General features: G+C 42.1%; 1 protein-coding gene across 2 annotated transcripts in view; it reads right to left on the reverse strand.

Moving 5' to 3' along the window:
• Positions 1-16088, reverse strand: part of diaph3 (diaphanous-related formin 3) — an 814225-nt gene that overhangs the window by 609260 nt on the left and 188877 nt on the right. For both annotated transcript variants that reach the window (XM_060941746.1, XM_060941747.1), the window contains one exon: positions 7417-7550. In XM_060941746.1, the coding sequence (XP_060797729.1) occupies positions 7417-7550 (134 nt within the window). The remainder of the gene's footprint in view (positions 1-7416; positions 7551-16088) is intronic.

Here is a 16088-nt window from a genome sequence, read left to right on the forward strand (position 1 = left end):
TATTTTAAAATTGAAAATCACAATGGGGGGGAATCAATATCAAAATTAACTGGGATAAAGCGGTTACTGAATATAAATTCGTGAATAAAAACAAATCAGTTCTCTAATCCCAGACAAGTCCAGAATCGATCCAGGCCATGTGTGAAAAACTAAAAAAATAGTAATAATAATAAATTAAATAAAAATTGAAAAAACTCGTTACAGCACGTTATTTGTGTGAGATTTCGCTGCAATCATCACTCACCTTCTACCAAGTTTGATCTGCTCCTGATAAACAATAAAATAGCAAAGAGGCCCACAAAAACATGCAGATCCTGTGGCTCGTGTTCAAGAGCGGTGAGGTGCGAGAAATACTGAGAATCTTGTCACACTGCTGTCTCACACAACACTTAAACACTGGTATGCTAAATACAAAGGTGCCATAAAAGCCTATTTATAGCCAACACGTTAAACACTTTAGAAAGTCACCCATTCTGTCACGAACAGGCCTTTAATAAGCTGGAGTAGTGTTCGAGAAAGTAGATGAGAAGGGAGGACCACTAAATAAATAAATAAATAAATAAAAACAAACAAAAATAACCCCCACATTGACGCAGACAGGTCTTTTCTTTGTCAGGAGGACAGCAGGCTTTACTGGAGCCCTGGGAAAATTACCCACTTTGCATTCCGTCATACTCGGCAGGACAGAGCGCATCTGATACCAAGGTAAAAGGGGGAAATGAGGAAGGATGCACAGCGTGAGACAGCAAGAGGAAAGGAGGGGGGGAAAAAATGGAGGAAGTGCTGTAGAAAGAAAAGAGAAAGACAGAAAAACAAAGAAAGTGAGAATGGCTGCCTTGTTCTGGACTTCTGCACATGTTAATGGTTTTCTTGTTCGGAGCTGCTCAAGGAGAGAGTTTCTCGACAATGCCACGAGACGGTGTCATTTCTTTTGTACGGATCTTTCTGCATCGCGTTCTGACTGCGATAAATCAACCGAGAACCTCCTTGTTAATTAAGCGATATGGTGGTAAGTGGCTGGAATTTTAATTGCAGTACTGTGAAAATGATCAACCATCGTCTGTGAAGATCGAACAAGAAGCTGTGCGGCAATTACACCTCTAATACCTCAGATGGCAGCCTGCATTACGGCAGGAATCTCTGCCGTTCGAGCTGGTCACCTTTAAGAAAGCATCAGCATCTGTAATGCTCCTGAGCAAGATGGAATCCCATGGGTTCAACTTCCAATTCATGCACTCGACACTGGGACGTCGTTGATAGTTTCTTTGTCACGAGCGGTGAGAGGTCTGCGCTCGTTTAAAAGCCGTCCCGAAGAGGAGACGGTGCTGCAATCTAGGAGAAGGTGTGAAAGATTGGAGAAAAGGTCATCATCCATCCATCCATCCATATTCAATATTCAACCAGTCATGACCAGTGGAGCGCAATGAAGCCAGCCAAATCAAAACAGGTGTCTTTTCAAAACCATTTAGCATTCTGCTCTGTGACTGAGGATGAACTTCTGAACTGATGCTGTAAAAAAAAAAAAAAAAAAGGGCACGCACAAGAGGGGGGGGAGGTGGGGGGGCAGAGTGTGGGCGAGAAATCAATGTCACTCATGGTAACATGGGCAGCTATTGGAAAGATCACTCACTACACCAACCAGACACTCTGCCTGAGTGGAAAAGAGGAATATAGGAATAAATTATGGCTCTTCTGCACCTTGGCCATGGTCCAATGCCAAAACGCCCTCTGTCTAAGGACAGAGAGACAGGACGAAGGGTGGGTGTGTGTGCACAGGAAAGAGAAATAGAGAAAGACGTTCCAGCACAAGTCAAACAAGAGACAGCTGAGCCTTGCTGGACACTGACAAGCAGGCTCACTGAAAAAATAACAGGAAATCTGTTATGTTTAATACAATCATCATTACCTGCTTACAAGACAGCGTATACATAATATAAACTTCTATCCACATTCACTGGATATGAGCAATCGCGCACTCTGATTGGCTACTCTACTACTAGGATATCAGCTCACATACCGTGAGTAGAGAAAAACAAAATGGCAGAGCGCATCAAGTCAGATACATACGTGTTACTTACCAGCTTAAGGTCGGTCCGTAACGTGAAATACCGTGACCGAGGTCAGTATTCAAGGCCGAGGTCACGGTATTTCACCATACGGACCGACCTTAAGCTGGTAAATAATATATTTATTTTTTTCTTTACCAAATTCTAACAGAAAACGAGAGCGCCCGAAAGGGAAAACCAAGCCGAGCCGCCATTTTGAATCCTCATTCACAGCTGTAATGCAAATTGCTTCCTCCTCGGTATACAAGTGCACTTCCATGTCAGGAAAAAAAACTACATTTTGCCGCTTATGTAGTCCCATTTATACAAATAGGAGTCATTCAGGATTCAGCCATGTTTTTGCTCGGCTGGGTAGTAAAACTCGCTTTCACTGTGAACACTGTCGTTATCACTATCCATGCTGTAAAATTAATGCTATTCTCCTGAGAAATGCTGGCAAAAATTTATAAGATTTTTGATAAAAGTCTGATAAATCTTATAAAAAAGATAAATGTTAACAAAAATTGCTATGTTTGTTGTGAACGAGCAAGTCGCCAGAGGTCCGTAACTGGGCTCGCCAGCCAATCAGAGCACAGGATTTGATGAAAACAGCACTGCAAAAATAAATAAATAAATAAATAAAAAAAATCACTATATCAAGTACTTAAAAGAAACAAACAGCGAAAAGAATATAGTCGTACCCCCCCCTGCAAAGTATCTCCTGTTCCACACTCCAGCCCAGTTGGTGGCAGTAATGTACCTTTAAGTTCAGTGCCAAAAGCCCTGAAGAACATCATCATCATGGTGGAACGAGTTACTGTACCAACAGAGGACAAAATAAAAATTCTACTCGAAAGCAACCCCCCCCCAAAAAAAAAAAAAATAAATAAATATTAATTATATATATAAAATTTTTTATATACACATATATACACACACACACACACACACACACACACACACACGTGTAACTATATTTAATATAAGACATAATGAACGTAATCGAAAGATATATATAGATATATATAGATATATATATATATACACATACACACACACACACACATATACATACACACACACACACTTTAAAAAAAGCAATAAATTACGGAATGAAAGTATTTGATGGTAAGAACGTACCTTTTTATTTTTCAAGAATTATCGCATTTTTCACAAATTGCTCGTCATTTCGCCGGTTTGTTTACATTCTAAGCGGAAATGATTTTGTAGAAAGTTTTTATTTACTGAATTTGCTAAAAATAACAAGATCAACTGTGAGCTACTGCTCACATGCGTATCCCCCCCCCGCTCTGGCTTATATCAGAATGCAATCAATCGAAGCAATAGGACACTTATTGTGAATGTTGACTTCAACAAATAATGAACCCTGAAACAAGTAAATAAAGAGCAGTGTCTCTCCCCAGGGATTTCAAACAGCATCCTGCTAAACTGGCATTTCGAAATAGCATTTTACTTCTTGAAATAGCGTCAGAATCCACCCTATAGGTTTCGCGAATGTGGGTAAAATGTGGGAAGTCGATGTGGGACAGACCTGAAAACGGTATAGAACCCCAAGCTAAAGTTTGGTACCAAGTGGCCATGATTTGTGGTTGCTGAGAAAAAGGGTGTTTCGGACAGACGGAGATAAACCAGTATACACCCCCCTCCTTCGGTGCAGGGTATAAAAATGCTCCGTTTCTCAAAATCCAGTGAATGTGGAAAGAATAAAACAGTTATTCCACTCAATCTCATCGTACACGGCTTATAGACAACTCGGCGCAACGCGCCTCGTCAGCCATCAGCTCACGTACGACTCGATTTCATGAAATTTATATTCATTCATGTTATAAATATATATAAAAATAAAACACACACGAGTAAAAAAAACTTTTACGAATCCACAAACATTATGATGCGTTTCAAGTCAGAAGGAAGAAATTTCAGCGTCAGATGGTATGATCCTCACCTTGGCCAGCAGGCAGTTAAATGCATGATTTGACATTGATGAGGTGTTATATTCTTGCTGTCAAAAGTTTAAATTGGGACAGATTAGAGTTAATAATGCATGTGTCACAAGGTGGAACCAAGTCAGGAAAGGTTCAGCCAGCAAAAATAAAAAAATAAAAATAAATACATGCATACTTCTGCTTGAAGGGCAGCAGGTGTCAGTCTGTTTAAACTGCAGGATTTGAAATGTCGCTTGAGTTTTATGGCAGTGTAGAAAAAAGTAAATGAAGAAAAGGCAGCCTTTTTTCTTCTTAGTGCAACACTGCACAAGCAGCCTTAAGGTTGAAGGCTTCATCAGAATAGAAGGGCCTTGTAAAGAAACATTCCATGCATTTACAAGTACATGCCAATGCCAGCTGGCTTCTTTTAATACAAATGTGAAAAGGATGTTAAAAATGAAAAGGTGATTTTTTTTTTTTAAAGGAACTCGCATTAAATGACTTTGCACTATAGCATGAATGATAAATCTGGTCTGTCTCTTCCCTTGAACACAGATCATACATGTGCGCATACACGAGAGAGTGAGAGAGAGAGAGAGAGAGAGAGAGAGAGAGAGAGAGAGAGAATCACCATGTCTAAATAACTTTGCATATTTTGAACATTATTATTTTTTTTTTTAGACAGAATTCAAGAACTCAATTTCCAGTAGTCTCAAAAACCAGACTTCGAACACTCACGAGAGATTGGTACAATTCACCAAAAAATGTGGCCAAGAACCTTGACAGAAAAAGAGAATTTCACTGACGTGGCCTCTCCATGTAAGCTGTCAGAAAACATGACTCTCACGTTTATTCAACTTTTACAAAATTTCATGATTTTTTTTCCCCATTCCGGAAATTATATTATTTTGCTCTGAAAAGCTCACAGCTGTTCAGAATGTAACCTTTAAGATGCTGAAGCTCGTGGCCAGAAAAGTGTATGAGCCAGATGCTCTTTGGCCCGTGGCTGGCGTGGCTGAGAAGTCGACAGGGTTTGAGCTCGACGACTGTAACCACAAAGACAGAACCACTCACACTAACTGGAGCTGGGCAAAAGGACACCCAGCCAATCACACCCACTGTGGTGGTGGTTGAATATCCCCATTCCAGGATTAGGTCCCTTTCGCTGTGCTGATGAGCACAGACACACTGGACTGAAATGCCTGCCATACGTAAAGATTTTTTAAAAAATTGACGTGGTCTCCTTAATTTTTTCCAGAATTTTGTGCGTGCTTGTTTTTTAAAATTATATTTTATATCCAAGCGGCAAAGTTTGTTTTTCTTGAGCTCACGTTGCCGTTTCTCGATGGATTTTCGCCAAATTTGGCAAGTAAGTCCAGGGATGACCGGGAATTTTGCAGATATAAGTAAAATTCATGTACGGGCCCCAGGGAGGTCCCTGGGGGCCACAACATCCACCCACCCCCTCCCTCAATGCCTTTCACGTTACATTTATCAACACACACACTCAACAGATCTTCACTAAACTTGGCATGTAGGTACAGGAGATAGCCACAATTTGGCAGAACTCAGAAATTCCATATTTGGGCCCCAGGGGGTTCCCGGTGGGCCCCTGGGTGGTGGATGTTTGGATGAAGTAAGAAATATGTAGCAACAAATCTGTATCTCATTTCTTGGTCGAGATCTTCTCTTCACCCTTCCCACTGACTATTGTATTACTCTTAAAACCCTTTTTCTAATCTATCTATCTATAGTATATTTTATCTGAACCTGAAATGTAAAATCTACAAAGGGAAAATATTTTCCCAGGAGAAATGTATATAACTTATATTTGTGTTGCTCTAATAAAGAATATAAAACTAGAATTGGTAGTTTTTAATATATTGTACATCACATACAAAGAAAAAAAATTATTACCCCGGGCAACCTGCTAGTGTGCGCGCGCATATATATATATATATATATATATATATATATATATATATATAAAAAAGCCCAGCTTAACACATTCATGTTGAGGGAAATTTTCTGCAACTGAGTAAACTGTGGAAATATTTAGAGCTGGGTATCATTGCTGTGAGATGAATAACAAGCAAGCGAACTAAATGAACTCTGTCTCTAGGACACTGCGGACTTTAATCAGCAGACGGGACAGAAATAAAGTGGATTAATCAAAAGAGCAGCGCCAGCTTCGCGTAGCTGTAGTGGCACTAGAAGCCGGACAGTGCATGCTAAAACCAAGATTGGATTGCTGAACTGCTCAGTGAAGTTTTTTAACCTTGTCAGAGGAACAAACGCAGACCAGGAGTAATAGCTGATCTCCAAAAGGCTGGCCTTGTTCGCTGATTGTGGATCGCTCAGCCGGCTGCGCTCTCCAACAGAACGTGCCCGAACACCAAAAGGAGTGCTAATACAAATGACATTTCGTGAATTACTCCAATAATGGATGCAGAGAGAATGAAAGCAGTTCGACTCCCCCAACCTTCGTCAAAGGATGACCAACGCTGGCAGTCAAAATTGGACACGCTAAATTAACTTAAAATGAATGTCGTAATTTTATCTATACAAACACATGCAGCGCACATAACTGCTGCGGCTAATGGATTTCTGTGATCAAAGTTGCTGAAATACCTTAGATTACAAAGGACTCCCAACATCATGAGAAGCACAAAAAAAATTGATTCATTCCTGCCTGCAAATATTTCAGGTTTGTATTTATTTCATCATTTGTTCATGAATTGAAAATCTTGAATGGATAGTTTTAATGAATTATATTAAATAGGCCATAGGCAGCCTGGAGAACAAAACCATCAACAGAAACAGAAATATGAGACCAGTGATTAAAAGACCATAAGAAATGTACACCAACTAATAAACATTTGGGGGTTTTGATTGCTTGTTTGTTTTTTTTAATAATGCATTCATTCTTTGTTCCGCTGAAGCCCAAAGCGACCAAACCTCCCCGTGCGCTCCTTCAAAACAAGTTTCTGTTTAAAAGGAGTTTTCATTATCACCAAAGCTGTAATTATTTCAGTAATAATCACCCAACCTCATGGAGGAGCTTGGTTCATGTTTGTGGTACCAATGTGAGCAAACAGCAGGAGAGCCTGACATGATCGACATCAACCAATTATGAGGCAGGGGAGAGAAACTCCAGCATCGCACCCATCTGCAGTACATATTAATTTTTCACAGCATGCAGTGCTGCTGTAAGCTCACGCCATAGAATTCGGCACAGGAGCTAAATATTAGCCAAATGTCAAAGAATGGGGGTCAGAAAAGGTGGAAAGGGCAGTGTAGCATGTGTGTGTGTGTTCCTGTATGTGCGTGTTCTGAAACAAACCACTGAATAACGTTCATGGTCTAAAGCAAAGCAAAAGGATAGAACGACAGGTGTGCGTGAGCGTGTGTGTATATCAATATACCTGACTGGATTGCTGGTGAGAGAGACTCTGAGGGAGTCTAGGCAGGCAAACAGCCTCTCATCAGTCGCTCCACTTTTCAGTTCACTGAGAAACTCCTGAGGAGATATCTGATGGCGGCTGCTCTTCAGACTGCCCTGAGAGAGAGAGAGAGAGAGAGAGAGAGAGAGAGACAGACAGAGAGAGAATTGATCGATCTATAAATTGAGATTTGTTGCTTTCATCACCTGTTGTGCCTTTTCATGATCTAAAACTTGCTGTTTTAACGTACAACATTGTGCCAATTTGCTGTGAAGAACTGGAAATGATTAAGGGATTAGACCACACTGGTGAGTTCAAAACAGCAGACCAAAGGAACAAATGAGAAAAACAAAAACCATGATAAAAGGATCTGGAAAAAAAAAAAAAGGAAACGGATAAAGCATATTTGATTCACAAACAATCCAAGAGTACAATACACCAGCCCCATGACCTCGTATCATCAGAAGGCTGTTCCAAAAAAAAAAAGGGGCATATTTCTAGTAAGCCTCAAATCACTGAATACAATTGAAGACGTGTAGCTAAAGGTGCAGGCTATCTGCTGGTACCTCGTATAGTGAAGGCTACATCAGGGGGCAGAGCCTTTTCTTACAAAGCCCCACTGTTATGGAACAGCCTTCCAAGTAATGTTCGGGAATCAGACACAGTCTCAGCGTTTAAGTCTAGGCTGAAAACATATCTGTTTAGTCAAGCCTTTTGTTTATGGTGTTTATGAGGTAAAGGAGTAGATCTGGAGGGTCCTCAGACAGAGTGTTTTGGTAAACTGGGATGTATGGATGCTGTCAGTCCCCACTCTCTTGCTCACTCGAGTTTGTTGACGGTGTAGTGGCTGCTGCTTTATGTCCCGGGGCTCCCTCATGCCTGTGTTACCTTCTGGCTCTCCCCTTTTAGTTATGCTGTCATAGTTAGTTGCCGGAGTCCCTGCTTGTACTCGGTGCAATATGTATACTGCTCCTACTTATTTAGGTGACATTGGGCATACCTAACAACCTGTGTTTTCTTTCCCCACCCCAAATCTGTCCCTCTGAGTTACATGGAGTCAACAGGAAATCTTTTGGTGGAGAGGGTGGAGACCTCGACTGGCTATCGTAGCCTGCAGGGAATCGGCCGTCAGACATTCTGTCGCATGTCCCAGACCCGGTGAAATGTAACTGAATTGTCTTGGCCAGCCCTAACGGTCCCATCTGCATCTCATCATTGCTGAGGAGTGTGCTCCCATCACCCAATCAAGCATCCAGCCAGAGCAGGTCATGATATATTTTTTACCATATTAGCATGCCACTGTTGTGTGTTATGCCTGATGTAAAGACTCTCGTCTCTGCGAGCCTACCACACAGATTTAATACTTGTCATTTTTAGGGCATACCTGTGTTTTCTTACCCCCCCAATCTGTCCTTCTGAGTTACATGTTGGTACTGGGATTGAGATGCTGGCCTCTTCTGCACCTCGGGCCTGCTTGATCCATCCTGGTGCCCTGTGTCTGGTCGGAGTTTTATCGCACCGCTCCTGTGGAGGACGGCCCCATGAGGACAGCTGAGGGTTATACCTGGAGGTCACTCTGGACTCTTACAGTAATGCTTTTATGGCTGAGGACTACAGTTGTCTTGCTAATTTTAGGACTGCAGTTATCATGAACAGTTTTGCACTCAAGTTTCCATCAATGAAGAGTTTATAACATCAACGAAACTGTCCTCATGTTAAAACTGTTAATTTTATAGTCATGCTGTCTGTTGTTGCCCAAATGAGGATGGGTTCCCTTTTGAGTCTGGTTCCTCTCGAGGTTTCTTCCTCATGTCGTCTGAGGGAGTTTTTCCTTGCCGCCGTCGCCACAGGCTTGCTCATTGGGGATAGATTAGGGACAAAATTAGCTCATGTTTTAAGTCGTTCAAATTCTGTAAAGCCGCTTTGCGACAATGTTTATTGTTAAAAGCGCTGTACAAATAAACTTGACTTGACTAGTAATTTCTCTTTAAACCATTTCTTTATGGTTCTGGGACAGGGTTAATTAGATTAAAGGGATCCTCCAGCAGATTTACTCTTAAACTTATGTTCAGTAAAAGCATTCATTGATTTCAACAGTCAGTCATTCTTTTTCAGAGACCAAATAGTGTTCGACAAAAATGTCTTTTTATTAAAACACCAAATGGGCCTCCCGCGGGAGTGACGAATGCGATGAGGTGGCGTAGTGGAAGCTTGGAGCAACTCGGCTCTTTATATCGTGGTTTTGCTAGTTCGACTGAATCAGCTAATGAGATGCTTTCAGCTCCCAACAAAGAACACTGGATAATCCTGTCTTCGAAGAAGACCGTCTCTGTCTGGATTTCAACACTGACTGGTTCATCTGTTCGCACAGCAATATTCCTCTTTCTGGTCAATTCACATTCCGAGCACATAAACGAAAATTAAACCACCATGAAATAAAACTTGGGAAATTTCAAAATGAGTGAGTTTCATGCAAAACGCTCTGAGTAATTCTCTTACCTGGAGTATCGTAGACCGTACCTGACGCTCGATCGAATGCTCCGGCTCTTGATCTGTTGGTGATTGTTCTAAATCTTTGTTACACGTATTTTCTTCTAATACACACTGAAGAGCCTACAACGCATCGGAATGCTGACTACAATTCACCTGGTAAGACGCCGATAATATACCAGGGATGGATCCAGACCGATGCATGTGCAGAAACATATGCACACCACTTGGCATCAGTCATGGGGCATTTGTTTACTTTACCACTAGCTGGCTACATGGACTATAGCCACATGAAGCCTCTTCAGAAAGGGCTTGGCATGCTCTACGCCCCGGTGTAAATCCATAGCGATCTGGTAAAATTAGTGAAAATATTTCTGCAAATGTGCATCTGTCAGATTCTTGGGCTGGATCCGTCCCTGTATACTACAAAGAACCAGCCATCCATTATCTCTAGCCGCTTTATCCTGTCCTACAGGGTCGCAGGCGAGCCGGAGCCTATCCCAGCTGACTACGGGCGAAAGGCGGGGTACACCCTGGACAAGTCACCAGGTCATCACAGGGCTGACACATAGACACAGACAACCATTCACACTCACATTCACACCTACGGTCAATTTAGAGTCACCAGTTAACCTAACCTGCATGTCTTTGGACTGTGGGGGAAACCGGAGCACCCGGAGGAAACCCATGCGGACACGGGGAGAACATGCAAACTCCACACAGAAAGGCCCTCGCCGGCCCCGGGGCTCGAACCCGGACCTTCTTGCCGTGAGGCGACAGTGCTAACCACTACACCACCGTGCCGCCCTACAAAGAACCACGGTAGAACAAAGTCGAAACTAACCTCCTGGTGTTGTTGCCTCTGTTGCCGCCCAACACTGCATCAACAGACTTTTGGAGTCGAATGACGGGCAAATATTGTTGGCACGGCGTCGTCTTTTCCTTCTTTTTATTCTGGAACCCCCCCCCATTAATTTTGCTTTTATTTCCATCGATTCACTGAAACAGAACAATTCAAAAGTGTTCCGAGCATAAGTAGGGCACCGCAGGCAGATTGCTTTGAGGTCTTCTGATGGCATGAATCCATTTCTTGTGAATAGTCGGACGATTCTGACCAGGTAAACGATGAAAAGATATCGTTTCGTCCTTCTTTTTAGCATAATTTTGGCATTTATATGCTGTGCAATGAGGCATACTTATTTAAAAACTTAGAAAAAAATACTTGTAAAACTAACAAAACCTTCTATAAAGAGCAGAGTTGCTCCAAGCTTCCACTTAGCCATGTCATCACATACGTCACTTCCGCAGGAGGCTCGTCTGGTATTTTAATAAAAATACATTTTTCTCCTCGAACACTATTTGGTCTCCGGAAATGACTGTTCGACTGTTGAAAATCAATGAATACTGCTACTTAACATACCGTAAGTTTAAGAGTAAATCCACTGGAGGATCCCTTTAAGATTAGTCACTGTGTCACATCAAAGCACACAACTTGTGATGGCCTTTATATAGAAAATCAGATAGAAGTGACAGATTCTTATGAAAAGACATCCAAGAAAAACGTTCAGTCTGGTTCTACTTTACATGTGCTGTGAGGTCCAGGAGTTTATTATAGATCGTCTGTCACAGCAGGAGAATATAATCAGTGTCTGTGTCAACTGAGCGCGACACCAAAACGAATGTAACGTGCCAGTATTCCGTCAGTGGACCAGGCTGAGTCATAGCCAAGGCAGAGGGCTCTGGTGGGGACAGTGGCATGTGGCCAAGCTTTACAACAACCCACTAAGACTGAGTCCCGGTCAAGGAAGCAACTGTTCAAAGAGGTAAGAGCTAGGGTTGAGGAGCTGTGTACAAGTTATTGGGTACGGTGCCTTGCAAAAGTATTCATACCCCTTGAACTTTTTCACATTTTTCCACCTTACAACCACGAACTTAAAAGGTTTTTTATTGAGATTTTATGTGATAGACCAACACAGAGTAGCACATAATTGTGAAGTGAAACGAAAATGATAAATGGTCTTCAAAATTGTAAACAAATAAAAATCTGAAAAATGTGATGTGCATTAGTATTCAGTCCCCCCGCATCAATACTTTGTAGACCCACCTTTTGCTGCAATTACAGCTGCAAGTCTTTTGTGGTATGTCTCTACCAGCTTTGCACATCTAGACACTGAAATTTTTGCCCATTCTTCTTTGCAAAATAGCTCAAGCTCAGCCAGATTGGATGGAGAGCGTCTGTGAACAGCAATTTTCAAGTCTTGCCACAGATGCTCAATGGGATTTAGGTCTGGACTTTGACTGGGCCATTCTAACACATGAATATTCTTTGATCTAAACCATTCCGTTGTAGCTCTGGCTGTATGTTTAGGGTCATTGTCTTGCTGGAAGGTGAATCTCCTTCCCAGTCTCAAGTCTTTTGCAGCCTCCAACAGGTTTTCTTCCAGGATTGCCCTGTATTTAGCTCCATCCATCTTCCCATCAACTCTGACCAGCTTCCCTGTCCCTGCTGAAGAAAAGCATCCCCATAGCATGATGCTGCCACCACCATGTTTCACAGTGGGGATGGTGTGTGCAGGGTGATGAGCAGTGTTCGTTTTCCGCCACACATAGCGCTTTGCATTTAGGCCAAAAAGTTCAACTTTGGTCTCATCTGACCAAAGCACCTTCTTCCACATGTTTGCCGTGTCCCCTACATGGCTTCTTATGCCTGTCTTTCAACAATGGCTTTCTTCTTGCCACTCTTCCAAAAAGGCCAGATTTGTGGAGTGTACGACTTACCGTATAGTTGTCCTGTGCACAGATTCTCCCACCTGAGCTGTGGATTTCTGCAGCTCCTCCAGAGTGATCATGGGCCTCTTGGCTGCTTCTCTGACCAGTGCTCTCCTTGCTCGCTCTGTCAGTTTAGGTGGACGGCCATGTCTTGGTAGGTTTGCAGTTGTGCCACACTTTTTCCATTTTTGAATGATGGATTGAACAGTGCTTCTTGAGATGTTCAGAGCTTGGGATATTTTTTTATAACCTAACCCTGCTTTAAACTTCTCCAGAACTTTATCCCTGACCTGTCTGGTGAGTTCTTTGGTCTTCATGATGCTGTTTGTTCTTCAGTGTTCTCTAACAAACCACTGAGGCCTTCACAGAACAAGTGTATTTATGCTGAGAGTAAATTACACACAGTAGGACTCTATTAACTCATTAGATGACTTCTGAAGGCAAGTGATTGCACTGGATTGTATTTAGAGGTATCAGAGGACAGGGGGCTAAATACTAATGCACACCACATTTTTCAGATTTTTATTTGTTTAAAATTTTGAAGACCATTTATCATTTTCGTTTCACTTCACAATTATGTGCTACTCTGTGTTGGTCTATCACATAAAATCTCAATAAAAAAAACTTTTAAGTTCGTGGTTGTAAGGTGGAAAAATGTGAAAAAGTTCAAGGGGTATGAATACTTTTGCAAGGCACTGTATGGACCAACAAGGCACAAGACGGAAACTGGCGTTAGATCGGAAAACGACGTCCGACCAAGTCTCTCCAGGGAAAGGTTGAAATCATCAGCATGTCCCTTGTGCTACATTCTCAGCTACTGGCCAAAGCTCTGGGTGAAATTCACTACTGTTGGCAGCATGTCAAAGTGCTAAAGACAACTGCCAGAGGCCAGCGCGAGTGCCTCCGACCTGCAGGCAATTGCCTTCGTCAGAGCAGGAAAAAAAAGCCCCAGCCCAAGGCAGCAGCAGGGCTTTTTAGAACAGCACATGACAGGCAAATAAAGGTGGACCTGGGGAAGAAGCTCCAATTCCAAGAGGACAGAGTAATGGTTTTGGAAACATCAAAGCAGGGGGTCATGCTGAAGCTTACAGTGTCCTGGGATGAGAGGATTGAGTAAGCCAGTGAAAGGAAACAAGCCAAGTATAGTGACTTGCTGGTAGAGTGCCATAGACAGGAGTGGGAGACCACTGAGGCGGGATGAAGTGTCTTTTTGGCCTTGTCCCTGTGTAAGGCCTTGATGTATGACATCATCATAACTGCGAATTTGTTTATGTGGCCATATTGCCTGTTGAGCTTTGCGTTTGCCAGCAACCAGCACAAGTGTACACAAGTAATTATCAGCCCAATTCAGTAAATATCTACAGATAAACTTGTAGAAGTTGCATCTAAAAGAACAATGCCAGAGAGCTGTAGTGCTTTTGGATGTAATAACAGACGCTGAGACAAGCCTGGTTTAACTTTTCGGCACTTCCTGGCGAACCCAGAAAGAGGAGAAAAATGGCAAGCTGCAGTTAAACATGAAGACTGGATGCCAACAAGCATTTCTCTGTGTGTGTGTGTGTGTGTGTGTGTGTGTGTGTGTGTGTGTGTGTGTAGAAGATTTTCTATCAGGTTAGTGTGAAAGCTCTGTGCACCTGTTATTTCTCCTAACACTTCAGTTCATTCAGTTATAAAAATCCCATAGACCTCGATGCTGGCCCAGGCGTACTCAAATTAACATTCAGCAAGTCCGCAAGTTGGCGTATCATGGACAGAACTTTGGTCTAGATCGTAAAGTTTCGACCAGGTTGCATGGTCTGGCATGACTCAATATAGCCTACAGGTACATACAGTACACAAGCGCGTCATACTTAGCAGCTCTACAAAAACACATGCCAAATGGCAAATATATGAACGTTAAACTGTAGATCTGGATGTGGGCTTTGGACGCAATACATTTTATTAGACCTAATGCTTGGCAAGACTAGCAGCATGTTTGCTATGTACTGATAAAGTAGACTCGGCTAAACACCATGCTAGGTCTAGGCCCTGGCTTGTTTATTACTCTTAGAAGTCCATGTTTGAGCTTACCTTTGTCATCATAAGGTGGAATAAGGTTCTTTATCAGGAGTTTCCCATAACGTTCCAGCATGTACAAAACCTGCCTTGAAATATTGGCAGGCATCTGTACTTTTGTAAGCCTTTAACATCTCTGGTGTATTTCGAAATCCCAAATACTAATAAATCGTCCAGGATGTCGTAGTGTCCCAGATCCGGTAGCTGTCTTGCCGAACATTTTTCAAATGGAATAAAATGAACATTTGTGGGTAAATTATTTGGAGCCATAATGCCTGCATGTTTCAGCTTTTGGATATTACTTGATCTGCTGGTATAATATAAATTTTTAATCATTTCAAAAGCGATTATACTGACTGCAATCGTCTCGATTTTCATTATTAACTGTCGCGGCCATGTTTCTCTGTTTGCCCGCCAACATGGCAGACTCTGTGTGATAAACAAAAATATGTGACATCAGTGAAAATCCCTAATTGTCAACTGGGAATTGCAGCCACGCAAAGATGAAGGTCATCAGAACCTCCACAGAGACAGCAGAAAAGGCACAATCATTGGGTGCATGCTACTTCAATAAGGCTAAGATGTGTGCTGGAGTCATGCATTAATTCATGGACAGTTCTGATTGCGTCAGGCAGAATATCAGTGCGGTAGAATCCATGGGGTTGAATCAGTGAATCAACTCTTTTCGGGATTGACTTTGACACGAACCAAAAGAAGGATGGAGATTTGAAGACTTGACACAAACATGGATTAAAAATATATACTGTGTACGCAAAGAAACATCACTCTACTCGCCGGCACTGCGTAATGCACCCGAGTTGTGTGCACCATGTTCAGTTGTTTCCAACCTGCCAGGATATCATACAAACTCCCGACAACAAGTCCAATGATTTCACTCCCCTTGATGAAGTGTAATTAAAGTAACAGGTCTATGTTAACCAAAAACACACATGTAGACACGCAATGAGATATCCGCCGTTATGGTCTTCACGAACCCTTCGCTCTAATGAGCAATGCGATGGCGCGTGATTTGGACAGGCAGAGGCACTCTTTTTTCCCCTTTGCAAAGGATTGCTTTATCGATAGAAGCACTGGCCAGGAAAAAATTATTTTGTTTTCTGTTTTACACCAAGAAATTCCATTTCCTCTCAAAATAAAATGCAAGCCTGCATGGAAGACAGAACATCAAATTATCGCAGAAGCGTTCCCTCTCCCAGGCTCGGTGTCTTTCTATCACAGGTTACGCACGTGCTGCTTTTTATTAGATGTTAAACAGAGACGTGATTCAGATTTTATACAGTGTAATGACCTTATGGACATTCTTAAAACAGAAAGGAGAA

Source organism: Neoarius graeffei, chromosome 15 (assembly GCF_027579695.1).
Source record: "Neoarius graeffei isolate fNeoGra1 chromosome 15, fNeoGra1.pri, whole genome shotgun sequence".
Lineage (NCBI taxonomy): Eukaryota > Metazoa > Chordata > Actinopteri > Siluriformes > Ariidae > Neoarius > Neoarius graeffei.